A 17661-nucleotide genomic window follows, 5' to 3' on the forward strand; every position below is an offset into this window, starting at 1 on the left:
AATTAATCACCCCTGTACTGATCTCACGCATGGATTCCAGATTGGTACATGTGCCGTGAATCCTCTTCAATGGACAGTCAAGGTACCGACAGCTGGGCATATACAGCCAACGGATCAAGCATATACAAAATCTGAGCCGATAAAAAGGTTGGGCCCACCTTGAATATCATTGACATTATGCTGATCAGGTGGATCACGGTGGTAAACAATGGATCTCAAATATATTGATGCAATATACATTTGTGGCACACCTGATGGATATATGGGCCACTTTGTTTAGTATAATAATATTAAATGTGGACCCAACCTTTTCAACGGATTGGATTTGGTATACACGTGACACATTAGCCGTATAGAGGAGGTCTATGCTATAGAGGAGGTCTCAAGTACAAACGGTTGGAGCACAAGTTATGGTGCATCTAACTGATAACTGCCACTCTTTTAAGCGCATGTGATACATCCAACCCTTTCCATAGGCCGGCCCCACTATGATAATTTCTTAATGGAAATATAAGACTTAAATACTCATCATAGGGCCACACCATATAAAACAATTTCCAACCATTAATAATAGAAAAACACATGTATAGTCCATTCAATGAGTTTCTGTTGCTATTTTCTTAACATGGAAATTTTCATGATGATTCAAACATATTGGATGGCTTGGATATCGTACAAACATGAAATTTTGCAAGTCATTCTGTGGTTGGACCATAACTTATAGCAATTTCTATGTGCCTGAGTATCATCTACCACACTCCGCCAGAGTATCAAAATTGTTCTCGAAGACAATTGCAGCCAGCTGTCGCGACATGCCAAGCGTCGTCCAGCATAGTTCACGTGCGAAATGTAATGGAAAACGATCCGACGCAGTCATCTCCAATGAGTTTCCATGCAACCCATATTCCATCCTACACGTGGCAAAAAAACAAATATGGAATGATCATATGGTGGACCCTGCCATGCATGGATCATAATTTAAATTCCACATATTTGAATTATCCGATCCAACTGCAACGGTATAAACAAAAAATGGGTAGGGGATAAGGTTGTAATATTGTCTTGCTTTTAAACTGTGGCCCATCATGACTGATTCAACTATATGGACGGTCCTGATTATCCATCTCCCTTGCCGCATGTACCTAAAGCAGATCAAAAACTCTATCAATGACACTTTAAATAATAAAAAAGAAAAGCAGTCATGACTCCAATACGCACGTGCTCATCATTGTGCACGTGCAAAAATGCAACTCAAAATGTCCAAATAGTGGGTCCGACTCTAGAGAGCCCACAAGCAAGGATTCAGTATAAAATTTAGTATTGAATTCATCTAAATCAGGTACCATGATTTGGACGGTTTAGATTGAGTTACATATATGCCACGTGTACATTTCATGAGTGCATGTGTATGCACTATTTTACTCACCCAGATTAAAGTCTATTTTTTTTCTCTATAAAAGCAAAGAGTTTCAAACCAACTTTCATAGCCAAGAGAAGAAAATGGATCTTTCGGTCTCTTCATCACACCTTGCTCTCATATCTCTCATCTTTCTCTCTTTCTCCATTACAATTTCATTCCCAATCCATGACAACTTCTTACAATGCTTTTCCTCCCATTTTCCAACTTTCTCAACAGAATCCCAACTCATCTACACTCCAAACACATCCTCCTACACCTCCATCCTCCAATCTTCCATCCAAAACCTCAGGTTCCTGGGCCCCACAACCCCAAAACCTCTCTTCATCATCACACCCACAAATGCATCCCACATCCAAGCATCCATCATCTGCTCCAGAACACATGGCCTGAACATCAGAGTCAGAAGTGGGGGCCATGACTATGAAGGGCTATCTTATGTATCATTCAGCAATGCCTCATTCATCATCATCGACCTCGTCGACTTCCGATCGATCACTGTCGATCTCAAAGACAAGACAATGTGGGTCCAATCTGGCGCAACGATCGGTGAAGTCTATTACAAGATTGCGCAAACGAACGGTTCATTTGGGTTCCCAGCAGGGATCTGCCACACCGTCGGCGTTGGTGGACACTTTGGCGGTGGCGGGCTCGGAACCATGATGAGGAAACATGGCCTTGCCGCTGATAACATCATCGATGCCTACTTGATCGATGCCGATGGACGGATCCATGATCGAAAATCCATGGGTGAGGATCTGTTTTGGGCCATTAGAGGAGGTGGTGCATCGAGCTTCGGTGTAATTCTCTCATGGAAGATCAAGCTGGTGGATGTCCCACCTACCGTGACTGTTTTCACCATATCCAAGACCTTGGAACAAGGTGCAATCAAGCTTGTGGAAAGGTGGCAATCCATTGCAGATAAATTCAATGAAGATCTCTTCATCAGACTCATCATCCAACCAATGGGCGGAGTGGACCAAAGACCAAGGAGACTGCAAGTCCTATTCAATTCCTTGTATCTTGGGACAGTGGAAGAACTCCTACCCTTGATGGGAAAGAGCTTTCCTGAATTGGGTTTGGAGAAAAAGGACTGTTTGGAAATGCCTTGGATTGAATCAGTCCTATATTTTGAAGGACTCCCACGTGGGCCAGGAAACTCCATAGATGCCCTGTTGGATAGAGGACTCCAAGAGAAAGTCTTCTACAAAGGCAAATCTGACTTTGTGGAGAAACCCATTTCTCAAATTGGTTTGGAAGGGATTTGGGAGAGCTTGTTGGAGGGGGGGAGAGTGTACATGATAATGGAACCTTTGGGTGGTAGGATGAGTGAGATATCAAGGGCTGAGATTCCTTTCCCATATAGGAAAGGATATTTGTATAATATACAATACGTGGTGAGATGGGGTGAAAGTGATGCTGGTGAGGGATCTAAGAAGGATATAGATTGGATTAGGAGGCTGCATGATTACTTGGGCCCACATGTTTCAAGATCTCCAAGGGGTGCTTATCTCAACTATAGGGACCTTGATTTGGGAGTGAATGAGGAAGGAAACTCAAGCTATTCAAGGGCTAGGATTTGGGGTAGGAAGTATTTCAATGGTAACTTTAAGAGATTGGCACTTGTGAAGGGTGTGGTGGACCCCACTAATTTCTTTAGGTCTGAACAAAGCATTCCACCTCTTGTTCGGATGGAAAGGAGATAGAATATAGCAATATTGGTTTGAATTTATTAATTTGTTCTTGTATACGTACATCTTTGTGTGCTTGTGATTATCATGGATTGTATTTTATTTAGAAACTATACTTAGATTTGTATGCTAATTTTCGAATACAATATAATATTTCTTCTTCTAATGTGTTATTTTATTGGAACTTCCAAGATAGCTAGTGTATAAACATGGAAGCGGATTAGTGGAACCCACCATGATGTATGTGTTGTATCCACACCGTCCATCCAGTTTGCAACATCATTTTACAGGATGGGCCCAAAAATTAAGTAGATCCAGACCTCAAGTGGACCACCTCAAAGAAATCAGTGTAGATTGAATGTTTACCTTTGAAAACTTCCTGGGGCCACAGAAGTTTAGATCAAAATGATATTTGTGTTTTCACTTCATCCATGTCTGCGTGACCTCATGAACAGGTGGGATGGCAAATAAACTTCACGGTGGGCACTATAAAGGTTTCAACGGTGGTCATCATTGTTCCCACTATTTTATGTGGTGTGTTCCACTTGAGCTTTGGATCGGCCTCATTCAAACCTATTGGACGGTTTAGATGTCGTACAAACAAGAAATTTGGAATTTTCTGTGATGTGGTACACTTGAGATTTGGATATGCCTCGTTCAGACCTACTGGACGGCTTAGATGTGGTACAAACAAGAAATTTTGGAATTTATTCTCTCGTTGTAACATAACTTATAGCCCAGCCTGTTGGCATTGAGGAATTATTCTCTTGAGCATATGATTCAACAATCCAAGCCGCTGATCTGATGAGACAACAGCTAATTGGGTCTTCCTTTAAAATATTCATGATTGAATCTCTACAATATCAATCAACGGCTCACAAAAAAGGTTATCGTGACTTTCTAGATCAAAGTGAAATAGTTCATTTGGACGGTTTAGATCACTGATGCATGTTATCAATTATACAGAATCATGCGCGTCTAAAGAGACGGACGTGGATTGCGTCCGACCCCCGCCCGTCTCTAGCCACGAAAGGGCAGTTCTGTGGGATGTATCTGTTTATCTAAACCGTTCATCCCTTATGTCAGATCATTTTAAGGCATGTGTACATAAATGTGGCAGATCCAACGCTCAAGTGGACCACACCAAAGAAGACTGTTGCATTGAATTCAACTTGCTTTTAATGCAATCAAGCTTATTATTTGGTGTGGTCCACCTAAGCGTCGATCTATCTTATTTTTGAATTCATAGCTTAAAATGATGTTAGAAAAATGATGGACGGTGTGGATATACGGATACATCATGGTGGGCCCACCCATAGAAGTGCCCTTTCGTGGCTAGAGACGGCCGGGTAGGAGGCAGTCCTTGTCTATAAAAATCAAATGGGTTTAAAGCCTTGAAGTCAACTATCCAAATAATGGATCACGCATTCAACATTTAACGTGTGACGGAGAGAAATTGGGGAGAATATGTGTTACAGTCAGGATTTGAAAATCAGTGAGAATATAAGTTAGAATAAAAATAAAATAAAAAATTAATGGAGAATGAATTTAAAGATAGACCTGCTGTTCCGATAGAGATGGACATAGGACAACTCGGCTCGTCCAACTCGACCTGAACTGAATTGGTGAATTGGTAGGCTTCACCCAATCCAAACGTAAACACAATCGAGTCAAGTTACCTAGTAACTCGACCCAAAACTTGATCGGATCATTCTCGACTCGATCCGAAATTCAACTCGACTCGAATTCGGGTATATATATAATATACAAAAAACTTTAATTTCTAAGTATTTCTAACCCTATCTGCCGCATACGCCCCAACCGGATCCTAAACTCTTTCAAAACCGAATCGAGTCGGGTCAGCCCTAACTCAGTCTGACCTAACTCGATTCCCAGCTCTATGCTCTGATATTATATTAAACAGTAAGATGCTATAAAAGCTTGAGTCTTTTAGAAGTGTATCAATATATATTAAGGAACTAAACACTCTAACACCCCTACAATGCCCCATTCATTATCGCCGACCTCATTGACCTCTGATCAATCACCGTCAATCTCGAATACAAAACAATGTGGGTCCAATCCGGCACAACAGTTGTGAAGTCTACTACCAGATCATGCAAACGAATAGTTCATTTGGGTTCCCGGCGGGGATCTGCCCCACCATCGGCATTGGTGGACACTTTGGCAGGGGTAAGCTCAGAACCATGATGAGGAAATATGGCTTTGCGGCTGATAACATCGTCGATGCCTACTTGATTGATGCCGATGGATGGATCCATGATTTGGATTAATCCAATATTGGCTGGATCTGTTTTGGGTTATTAGAGGGGGTGGTGCATTGAGTTTCAGTGTAATTTTCTCAAGGAAGATCAAGCTAGTGCATGTCCCACCGACTGGTTTAGCCATCTCCAAGACCTTGGAACAAGGTGCAATCAAGCTTGTGTGGAAAGGTGACAATCCATTGCTGACAAATTCAGTGAATATCTCTTCATCAGAGTCAACATCCAACCATTGGGTGGAGTGTGCCAAACATCAAGGACACTGCAAGTCCTATTCAATTCTTTGTTTATTGGGATTGTGGAAGAAGTATTCCTACCGTTGATGGGAAAGAGCTTTCCTGAATTGGGTTTGGAGCAAAATGACTGTTTGGAAATGCCTTGGATTCAATCAGTGCTATATTCTGCGGGACTCCCAAATGGGCCAGGACACTGCATAGATGTCCTATTGGATAGAGGAATTCCAAGTGGTGGTCTTCTACAAAGGCAAATCTGACTTTGTGGAGGAACCCATTTATCAAATTGGTTTGGCAGGGATTTGGGAGAGCTTGTTGGAGGAGAACATGTACTTGATCATGGACCCTTTGGGTGGCAAGATGAGTGAGATATAAACGGCTGAGATTCCTTTCCCATTTAGGAGGGGGTATTTGTACAATATACAATATTCAACCAAGTGGGGCCTGAACATATAAACAAAAAACAAAGATAAGCGCATAAAGACGTGCTGATGAGGCCTGAACATATAAACAAAAAACAATAAACAAAGATAAGCTCATAAAGACATGCTGACGATTAGAATATATCCATAAGCTCATAAAGACATGCTGACAACATCAATGCCGAAACAGATATGCCAAGATTCCAATATTTAGCCGGATTTTGAACGCATTGGCCTTGTGCTATATATTGCAGAAGTTCTAAAAATTTGACCCCGTAGATATATTTTTTGATTGGCCTTTTGTTCATTTTTTGAAAAAATAGTTGATGAAAATGTCCCTACTCTAAAACATGTTGTTCATAAGGAGCTTCTTTTTCTTCATTCTTTCTCCTTCCTTTTCGAATATATCTTCCAGGGACCCACCACTACACCAAAATCATTTATCAGGAACGGTCGATGCTTTGGTTCAGGTACAATTTTAAACTGTTTCTAAGTGCACACGGTTCTAAACCGTTTTTAAGTGCAGGTATATTTTTCAAAACCCATGAGTACCGTCTGTCCACGTTTGGCCCTTTTGCTTCCCTTTTCTTCAATCACCCGTCTCTCCCGTCTTGCATCTCTCTCTCTTAAAATCTCCAATCTCGTCGTCTTGCTCTTAATCTTCCTCTTCAAAACCAAAACTCCAACCCCTTCTCCTCTTCAAACCCTAACATCTCATCTCTACATTCCCTTCTTTCACGCTCTTGGATCGTGCTAATCTTGCAGGTACGTTATTCACCATTTCCTTCGCGCTTCTCTCCTTTGAACCTGCTCTTCGAAACGAGGATTCTAGCTTGATCGCCAATCAAAAGTTATAGGTTTTCTTATCTTCTAGATCTACAAATCGTTGAAATTTCAGCGTTTTTGTTCGAATCGGTTGTGGAAATCGATAATAAGGTTAGTGAAGGTTCAGATCTCGTTTTAGTAGTCACGATTCAATCTCAGCTCTCTGAATCGTAGCTCATTTTCTGATCTTCAGGTCTTCATAAGCCCTAGATCTGTAAATCCACATATTACCAGAGGATATAATATTCGAATTTGGTTCTGTTTGTTGTAAATCTGAACCGGATAAGGATTTTAGGTGAAATAGGTTCAGATCTTAGTACTGGAACAAGATCTATTGTTTTTTTCCTCAAAATTTTGAGTCTCCCTGTTATTTAGATCTGTAGATAAATGGATTGGGGCTTTCCTAAAAATTCAGTTAAGTTACAGTCTAAAAATCAGTTTAGAGCTTTTGTTTTTGTACAGTATATATTTTGAGATATTACTTCTGAAAAAATGTTATTCTGTGATATACCATGCTGTATTTTTTAGTTGCTATTTAGATAGATTTGGGATATACCATTTGAAGAAAAAGAAAAAACTAGGGAAAAATAGAGTGGTATTTCTATGACTTGAGTCAATTGTTGCTTTGTGAGTTAGTCATTTTGAAGCAGCCTCATGGTTTTGAATGAGATGTCGGTTTCTGTGTTACAGTTGATCTGTTGAAAGGAATCCTAAGAACCCAATGCTTACTAGGTCAACTGTTTTGTGATGGGCTCTGCGTTCTTCATCATAATTTTATAAACTCCTTTGTAATATACTTCATCATAATTTTATAATCTCCTTTGTAATATACTTCATCATAATTTTATCATCTCCTTTGATATTACACCCCCACTGTTTCCTGTGGTGTGGTTTAATTGAGCTTTGAATCTTCCTCATTTTTTTTTACTTATGCCTTAAACTGAGCTAGAAAAATAGATGGCTGACGTGGATAAAACACATACATCATGGCAAGGCCCATGAAATCAACAGACTTCTGGGCATGCGTCTCAGTGGGTTGCTGATTATTTGTTTAAAGTAATGACATTTTCTTTAATTATATTGTACACTCTAGAATTCTGATTATCTGCAAATTTATTCCTTTATTTTGCAAATGCAAAGGATGGCACAGAAAAATCTCCTAAAGTGCATGATCCCATTCACAATACACCTTTCAGCTTGATTGAACTATAGAAATTTGTATATAAGCACATGCTCATCATTCAGGCACAACAGATTCCCATGTTACATCTGGTTATTCATTATCAGGAATATGCAATCAGCTTGTAAATGGTAAATTGGTGAAAGTTTCATAGTTTGGAGATCAACCTTCCTTTTATCCAGACTCTGATACTTCTTCTATTTGATACTTTTCAGCTTAATGGATGTTCTCTGTATTTAAGAAAAAAATGATTGGACCATTTCTTAAATAGCTAGATTTTGAGCTGATTCACAAACTGTTGTAGTAGATAATATGACCATATTCTGGTTTTATATCATTGTTGCATTGCTTTTGTGGTCCATCTGACTAAATATATGATTTTCTAGTCTGCTGTTTTGTGATGCTTCAGAAGAGGAGACTATTGATCAAAAGGCAATTGGTGGAAAGCAAAAGAGGTAGAAAATTTCAATTAGACATGTAAGCAAGCATTTGCTTCCTGAACTGATATTCAACCTTTGATGTGTATGCCTTCAGATCAATTAACTAGACATTGAGATTTGAGAAAGGGTAACTTCTCAGCAGCTATTTCCATTGGAAGTAATGAAGAAACCCATTGATAAAGTGGGGGCCAACGCTAAATGCTTGGGCCATATGCCAAATGAAACACTAAAACTCATTACTTGTGCAAACAATCAACTCTCTTTATACCTGGACAACTAAGGCATGTGTTCTTAATTCATCCTGTAATGCACGTTGAAGATCCTATAGGGGCCCGCTCGAGTGGTACTGTTACCACCAGGTGATGATGTGGTTATTTCAAACACGGTTTTATGACAGTTTCTTTGGAACCCTACTCCATCATGGGAAATGTAGTAACATCTCTCACTGTTATAACCCAAAGAGTGGCAGTATTAGGCATTGATTTCTTTTTCTCCATTGCTTTGAGTATAACCCTTAGTATTAGAATTATTCAATCCAAAAACATGCCACTGTTGAGTTTCATATCTTCTTTTGTGGTTCAAATAAATATTTGCCTATATGTGGGTATGTCTAGTTGGTTTGATTAGCATGTCTAGTTGCTTTGATTAGCACTGTTCTATTTTTATTGTTTCTAAGCAGTTCGAGACATTTCTCAACTTGTCATTGTTTTACTTACGTGTCCCTTTTTTTTCTTCAGATAATCAACTATTGGATCGGCTTTTTGTGCTGCATTGACAGGGCCACTAGAAGCTAAGCTAACAGTCAGGTACAAGAATCTCTCTATTGCATTACTAGTAACTCAAAGGACAAAGGCAGTAATGAGGTTTCCTGTATCAAAAAGATCTTTAAATATTTTTAATGTTTTAAACCAATAGAAGGTTTAATCACTGTACTTGTTTTTAAATACCCGAATTGTACAAGTCAAAGAGTGCTGGAGCTATATGCAAGCGATTATCGTGGGATCAATGTAGTCCGCAATAAGATCAAGGATTTTGCAGCTATAGCTGTAGGTTCTGGTAATCGCCATGGGTATGTTGCAAATTTACACTCCAATTGTGGTTTGTGTAGTAAATTTGCCTATTCTAGATTACGTGCAATTATTCGTTTTCATTTGCATGCTTTCTCTTGTCAACACCAGGGGTTACCCTTGTCCACCGTTGAAGATCATTATCCTAAATGAGGCTGATTCAATGACTGAAGATGCTCAGGTACTTGTAGACTGTACCCATTATCAGTTGTTGAATCTGGACCATTGAACTATCTCCCATTGAACAGTCTCCCAGATTGATATTTATATCCTTATGATCATTGAACTATCTCCCATTGAATCTAGACCATTGTTGTATTTTCTCATAATCCATCTATTTGTAGGCCAAGGAATAAAAAGGTTAGGAACTTCCATTTAAGGATTTGCATATTGTTCTCAAGTTGTCAGTTATACAGGTGGAGCCCATGGTCTCGTGAGCTTAGCCGTTGGTATGATGGCCTACTATTATGGATCATGACCCATGAAATCTCCTCAATACGGTGATTCAGATGTTTCACTTTCTAGGCTGTAAAATAGACAGTGAAGATTTTTTATTTATTTTTAATGTATTTGTGCAATTGTAAACTTATTTTTGTAAATATATATAATTTTTATTATAAAGTTGTACTATATTTGTTGAATATTAAATTTTAATTGTATATAATATTTTTTAGATTTTAAATATAAAAACAAATGTACAGCTTTTATTGGCCATTCGTAAATAATGAAAAATACCATTTCAAAAATTTAAAATCTGACCATTATCAACATTAAGATCGGTTTAAAATAGTTCCTAAAATTTCGTTTAGGAACGGTTCTAAACCGTTCCTAAGAGTCCGTTCTTAAAATCTGAAGCGGTACTTTGATACGTAATTGAACCGCTCCAGATTTTTTGCGACGCCTCTTTTAGGAGCGGTTTAAAACCGTTCCTAAATGAAATTTTAGGAACGGTTCAAAACCGTTCCTAAATGGCTTTTTTCACCTCTCTTTTCAACTGTATTTTTCAATGTACACTCACTGTTATCGATTTCTTTTGTGTATGGGCATCACCAATAACTTCTAAGGGTCTGAAAATATATTGTTTTTTCTTCTAACAACCACACTTCTTAGATATTAGATATAAAAGTTATTGATAGAAGACATTTTAAACTAATTTTTTATTTTTTATTTTATAAAATAATATTTTTTTAGATATGAAAGCCACCTTTAGTTAACCGCGGTTGTTATTATCGTAGGGAGAAGTAATGGTCGGGATGGAATTTGTATATATAATCTAAGTTTGTGTACGCAATTTCTACCTGACTGAGTGTCATCTATCCAACTCTGCCAAAGTATCAAATTTTTCCTATAAAACAATAGCAGCTAGCGGTTGCCTTGCCGTATCTTCTGGCAAAATTCATGTGGAAAATGAAATGGAAAATGATCTAGTAAAGTCTTCTCCATTGAGTTTCTATGTAATCCATTTTCAACCCTAAACATGGCAGAAGAAATGGACATGCTGGAATGATCAAATAGTGGGCCCTTCCATGGATGGATCAGAGCTTAAATTCTACACAGAATTGAATGATCCGATCCATTTGTTAAGGGTTCTTAATTGCAACAGTATAAGAAACAAATGGGTTGAAATTAGAGGATATGATTATCCTATTTGTATTATTTTCTAACTAGCCTATTCATGACGGATAGATCTTGATTTTCCATCCCCATTGCCAAATGTACACTAAAGCAAATGAAGAACATGCGCATGCACTCATCACGCCTTAAAAAAAAAAAAAAAGCAACCATGACTCCCATACGCAAGCACTCATCATTCTACACGTGTCAAATATGTAACTCAATCTAAATAATCCAAATAGTGGGGCCCAATTGTAGAAATCCCACAACCAAGGATGTGTAACAATCAGAATTTTAATACATCTGTTCAGTATAAAAATTGATTTTGGATCCATCTAAATCGCGTCCACAATTTGAACGGTTCAAATAGAGTTACATGTATGCCACGTGTACATTTCCTGAGCGCATGTGTATGAACTATTTAACTCACCCAGATTAAAGTCTATTTTTTCCTCTATAAAAGCAATCAAATTCAAGCCAACATTCACAGCCTAGATATCAAAATGAGCCTTTCAATCTCTTCATCATACCTTACTCTCACCTCTCTTATCTCTCTCCTTTTCTGTTGCAATTTCAATCCCTATCCAAAACAACTTCCTTCAATGCCTTTCCTCCCATTTTCCAACTCCTTTCACAGACTCCCAACTCATCTACACTCCAAACACATCTCCTACACTCCCATCCTCCAATCTTCCATCCAAAACCTCAGGTTCCTGAGCCCCACAACCCAAAAACCTCTCTTCATCATCACACCCACAAATTCATCCCACATCTAGGCATCCATCATCTACTCCAGAACACATGGCCTGAACATCAGAGTTAGAAGTGGGGGCCATGAATATGAAGGGCTATCCTATGTATACTTCGACAATGCCTCATTCATCATCATCGACCTCGTCAACCTCCGATCGATCACCGTTGATCTTGAAAAGCAAACAATGTGGGTCCAATCTGGCGCATCGGTTGGCGAAGTCTACTACCAGATCGGGCAAATGAACAGTTCACTTGCGTTCCTGGCAGGGATCTGCTCCACCATCGCCGTTGGTGGACACTTTGGCGGTGGCGGGCTAGGAACCATGATGAGGAAACATGGCCTTGCCACCGATAACGTCGTCGATGCCTACTTGATTGATGCCGATGGACAGCTCCATGATCGAAAATCCATGGGTGAGGATCTGTTTTGGGCCATTAGAGGAGGTGGTGCATCGAGCTTTGGTATAATTCTCTCATGGAAGATCAAGCTGGTGCATGTCCCACCTACTGTGACTGTTTTCACCATTTCCAAGACCTTGGAACAAGGTGCAACCAAGCTTGTGGAAAGATGGCAATCCATTGCAGACAAATTCAGTGAAGATCTCTTCATCAGACTCTTCATCTAACCTAAGGGTGTAGTGGGCCAAACATCAAGGACAGTAAAAGTCCTATTCAATTCCTTGTTTCTTGGGACTGTGGAAGAACTCCTACCCTTGATGGGAAAGAGCTTTCCTGAATTGGGTTTGGAGCAACAGGACTGTTTGGCAATGTCTTGGATTGAATCAGTCCTATATTTTGCAGGACTCCCATATGGGCCAGGACACTCCATAGATGTCCTGTTGGATAGAGGACTCCAGGAGAAGGTCTTCTACAACGGTAAATCTGACTTTGTGGAGGAACCCATTTCTCAAATTGGTTTGGAAGGGATTTGGGAGAGGGTGTTGGAGGAGGAGAACATGTACATGATCATGGACCCTTTGGGTGGCAGGATGAGTGAGATATCAACGGCTGAGATTCCTTTCCCATATAGGAGAGGGTATTTGTACAATATACAATACACGGTTAGATGGGGGTAAAGAGATGCTGGTTAGGGGTCTAAGAAGCATATAGATTGGATTAGGAGGCTGTATGAGTACTTGGGCCCACATGTTTCAAGTTCTCCAAGGGGTGCTTATCTCAACTATAGGGATCTTGATTTGGGAGTGAATGAGGAAGGTAACCAAAGCTATTCAACGGCTAGGATTTGGGGTAGAAAGTATTTCAACGGTAACTTTAAGAGATTGGCACAAGTGAAGGGTGTGGTGGACCCCACTAATTTCTTCAGGTCTGAGCAAAGCATTCCACCTCTTGTTGGGATGGAAGAGGAGATAGTGCAGCTAGCATTGGTTTGAATTTGTGGCGTCGATCCTTCTCATCAGCAAATGCCCCATTGGTTCTATGATCTGAACCGTTAATCCGATCAGCCAAATTGTGGATGAGGGAAAACCCCTAAGTCCCCTAGATTGGGACATAATAAAGCTTTGATATTTGGTCTTATTTCCAACGTTTAGGACCCTCTAATCTAGGAGTGCCGTTGGATCAGAGGTTTGGATCACTGAAAAATGGGGCCCATTAAGGAAAACTGTATGTGAGCAAAAATATTGCAGGTTTGACGATTGAACAGGATCCTAAATTTTCTGATATTTATATTTGTTATTGCATACGTCTTTGTGTGCTTGGGCTTGTCATGCAATATTTCCTCCTCTAATGTGTTACTTTAGTGGACCATCCAAGATAGAGGATAAACATCCACCCACCACTACCGGCCCCACACAGGCAATATCTCTAATGTGTTACTTTAGTGGACCATCCAAGATACCGGATAAACATCCACCCACCATTGCGGGCCCCACACAGGCAATGTCTCTATTGTGGAAGTGGATTGCGTACTGAGTTTTTTAGTATAGCGAAATTATGTGGGGCCCACTTTGATTTATGAGGCTTATCCATGCTGTCCATCCATTTTTACGGCTCATTTCAAGGATGGGTCCAAAATTGAAGCATATTCAAAAAACTCAAGTGGACCATACCGTAGGAAACAGTGGGGATAATGACATCTACCGTTGAAAAACTTCCCAAGGAACACTGATGTTTATTTGTCATCAAATCTGTTCATAATGTGATACATACATGGATGAAGAGAAAACATAAACATGAGCCTGATCCAGGCCTTCAAAAAGTTCTCAATGGAAAGTGTTCAATTCACACTGTTTCCTGCGGTGTGGTCCACCTGAACTTTGTATATGCTTAAGAAATCACTGAAGCCCCCACGGAGTTTACTCGGTCCTCAATTGGCTTCCCTCTATCGTATGTAAAACCAATTGCAATAGACATTTTTGGTCTCGCAGTTAGGCTTGACAACATTAGTTATGATAGGGTGTGTGTGTGTGGCGGCATGCTCGTCTGCGCACCAGTTAGCACGGAACCGGTGCGAACTTTTTTAAAAACTCATCATACATTATGTGACTCCAAAATCTGAACGGTCCACGTGAAGCTGCACCTCAAGAAACCCCCCAGACCCAATTTTTATTTTGATCCAAAACTTTGGTGGGCCATGAAAAATGAAAATAGTTTCCTCCCTTGATTTACATTTCTCTTTGCTATGGCTCACCAGAATTTTATATCATGGTGAAAATTTGTCTCTTCTGGTTTCATGGAATTTCGCATCACATGGACCGTGCGGATTAGACGCTCATGGCACATGTTCAAAGGTGTGCATGTGCATAGGTGCACAGGTGATCATGACGCCTATGAAGCCTCAGCGAGTTGCTCCGCCGAGGACGGATCAAGTACTCGCGAAGCCTACGACATCCGAAAATTGACATGGCTCATCATCATCAGGGGTGACGGCGAATTCGACATAGGGCGTAGATTCTCTGCCCCACCATCACCCCCTGAGGTCCCCTCCCCTAAGGCCAAAGTTTCCGGCATGGTTGTGGTCCCAAGAAAGCCGAAAACAGAGAAGGAAAAGTGTGTGTGTGTGTGTGTGTGTGTGTGTGTAAGGGAAGGGAGGAGAAGACGGAAATGGAGCTCACCAAGGGGCAGTGCTGCCTGTGATGCTCGCAAGAGACGGAGCCATCAGGACTCACCTAACGCCAAGGAAGAAGAAACAATTCGAGAAAGTGGGGAGGCAAATGACCCTGCCCGACGAATAGGGCATCCCCTTTTATAGAGGAGCCACGTGTACGAGCATTTATTGCTCTCAATCAATGCACGGCCAAAAAGCGACTCCTCGGCTCTCCCGTTTTAACACGTGGCGCGTTCCTACTCGCCGCATGACTCCATGACCGAGGTCAGGCCACACGTCAACGCCTCATTCACCCAGCGCCGAAAAGGTGCCCTGACAACCTACGTGACCTCGAGCCGTGGCACACCACCTTGATGGCGTCGTACCATGATTACTGATACGTCTCGATACTTGGACCTACTGCCTTATTCAGTATTAATAGCGGGACGACCCGGCATCCTGAGCAATAATAATTCGACCTGACCAAGTCCGACCTACTTCTCAAGCCTGTTCTATCAACTTGGAAGTAGGGGGTTTACTGTTATGGAAAAAATGCACTGACTCACAAAAAAAAAAGGTCAGGTCAGAAACCTACATATCCAGCTCAACAAACGATTCCAAAACCCAAGGGATGAGATCGAGTTCGATAGCGTAGGTACTACAAACCCTGAGGAAGCCCAAACCGCCTGCCTAAGTAGGTAGGTCGGTACAACTTAAGTCGGCACTTGAGGTCAACACATCAAGGTTGGCACAAACCCATGTACAAGCAATGGGAGGCTATCAGGACTCATGAAGAAGTTAAAGACTATAAAAATTGGACATCACGCGGACCTTCTTCATAAAAGGAAGGTCATCACTTTGTTCAACATACGTGGACGAGCTCCCCCATGTCCCCGAACAATACTAAACACGTCTCCATCGCGCGTCCATTTCCTTGGTCCGACCTCAAGAGGAGGTCAGTCCAATTAAGCGGTTTCCAATTACATCTATACGCTAATTTTGAATGGTCCTACCTTACCTAAGGAAAATAGGATTGAGATTCTCTCCGGAGATCACGGGATTCATCCATAATATAATTGTGACCCCGAGATCCTCTTCGGGGATTTCCGGGGATCTTCCTAATTAATAAGGAGATCTTATCTACGTCACCGCCTCTCTTCAACTATAAATAGGGAGGCCTCCAATGGTGAAAGGTACGCACTATCTTTAGCCATAAACCTTCAACATTCAACTAAGACCCATATCTTGTCTCTGACTTAGGCATCGAAGGGTCTACTGCTCTGGCCAGGGTCTTCCTTATCCGTTCTTTATGCAGGTGAACAGGTCTAGAAAGGGGCTAACCAAATTTTATAAGGCATTTCTCTTGTCTTGTGTAGCCAACACCACACCCTAACTAGACACATGAAAAATTGAGAGACCATGAAAGAGGCAATAGGGCCCACCAGAATGACAATGTGGTTAATACTCTTTGTTGCGTTAGCTCAAAATTTAGAAGCTAAAGACTTTATAGCAGGCCATCACAAGGGAAATAGTAAGGAACGGTCATCATAGTTACCTTCTTTCTGGTTAATACACCTTCTTATAACTCCCATCTTTCCTTTCAATCCTCTCTTCTTCTTTTTTTCCTTTCATTTTAAATCTCTCCATCGCCTCCACTTGCGTTACACCTTTTATATCATAAGCAAGGGAAAATTCATGTGAATGTTGAGGTGCATAAGCAGTTGAATAATTCTTATACAAGTATGAATGCTTGACAAAATTGGGGGTAGTTTGGCAACATTGATTCATGTGAATTGTAATCTAAATTATAATTATTATGGAATTTTCCATTATATTTGGCACTATACAATAAATTCCATGTGAATTCAAAATTTGTGTTGGGCACCTTCTTATACCCATAACATGCATTTTACCAACTCTCACATGTGTCCCACTATAATGTTTATATGAAATTTACCCTAATCACCAGGTGCGTCACTCAATTGTTCTTGTAGGGCAAAAAAATCAGCCCTATTCTTGATTCCGGTCGACCATACAATTGGAAATAGTATTAAAGACGTCCCTCTACCAACTATCTCCCTTCGTAAAACCCACCTGAATCATAAAAGAGGCTGATTTTTAGACCCTATGAGTAAGGCTAAAATAGAATGACACACCTGGTGATAAAGGTAAATTTCATGTAAACATTAAGGAAGTGTCCACCCATTCTTAAAACTTTAGCCATTTTCTTGCATACCCTTATAAGCCTTAAAATTTTGTCAAAGATAGTCCAACATCACCAAGTGATGTACTCAATTTTATGGCCCAAATATCAACTCGGGTAGATCGCCTAACTTATTTTTGGGCTCTACAGGTAAAATTAGGTGGCACACTTGGAGATCAAGGTGGATATTCTTGTAGTCAACTATGGGTCATTTCCATGCAATGGTAATGAACCCATCTAAGCCTTGAAAACATTGCAGGGCATGACCCACCAAGATGTTTATGTAAAATTCAGCCCAATCACCAGGTGCGTTACTCTCTCTAGATATAGGCCCAAGTATTAGCCCCATTTGTGATTTAGGCAGTGGGCCATACTCCAAACTTTTTCCTTTTGCGTGGCCCATTTTAATCAAGGATGGGCTTGATTTTTTGTCCCAATGCCTACATTTTAACCTTGTATCTAACAATTTGAGTGATTCAATATAATCA

At 40.4% G+C, this 17661-nt stretch overlaps 3 protein-coding genes and 1 long non-coding RNA gene across 4 annotated transcripts; all 4 read left to right on the forward strand.

Annotated features, from left to right (window-relative positions):
* Nucleotides 1-1500: 1500 nt before the first annotated feature.
* LOC131220869 (berberine bridge enzyme-like 23) lies at nucleotides 1501-3286 on the forward strand. The gene has a single exon (XM_058215730.1). It carries the CDS (start codon nucleotides 1501-1503, stop codon nucleotides 3121-3123), a length of 1623 nt encoding a protein of 540 aa, XP_058071713.1. The 3' UTR covers nucleotides 3124-3286.
* A 3434-nt stretch (nucleotides 3287-6720) lies between these two features.
* LOC131220355 (uncharacterized) lies at nucleotides 6721-8778 on the forward strand. The gene is made up of 3 exons (XR_009158532.1): nucleotides 6721-6810; nucleotides 6920-6981; nucleotides 8460-8778. It is a non-coding gene; the product is annotated as an uncharacterized LOC131220355 (long non-coding RNA).
* A 2906-nt stretch (nucleotides 8779-11684) lies between these two features.
* LOC131220356 (berberine bridge enzyme-like 18) lies at nucleotides 11685-13265 on the forward strand. Its single transcript, XM_058215300.1, has one exon. The coding sequence runs from the start codon at nucleotides 12110-12112 to the stop codon at nucleotides 12548-12550; it is 441 nt and encodes a 146-aa protein (XP_058071283.1). The 5' UTR covers nucleotides 11685-12109; the 3' UTR covers nucleotides 12551-13265.
* Nucleotides 12641-13315, forward strand: LOC131221983 (berberine bridge enzyme-like 23). The gene is made up of 2 exons (XM_058217286.1): nucleotides 12641-12960; nucleotides 13111-13315. Exons 1-2 carry the CDS (start codon nucleotides 12641-12643, stop codon nucleotides 13313-13315), a joined length of 525 nt encoding a protein of 174 aa, XP_058073269.1.
* The last annotated feature ends 4346 nt before the right edge of the window (nucleotides 13316-17661 follow it).

Source organism: Magnolia sinica, chromosome 12 (assembly GCF_029962835.1).
Source record: "Magnolia sinica isolate HGM2019 chromosome 12, MsV1, whole genome shotgun sequence".
NCBI lineage: Eukaryota > Viridiplantae > Streptophyta > Magnoliopsida > Magnoliales > Magnoliaceae > Magnolia > Magnolia sinica.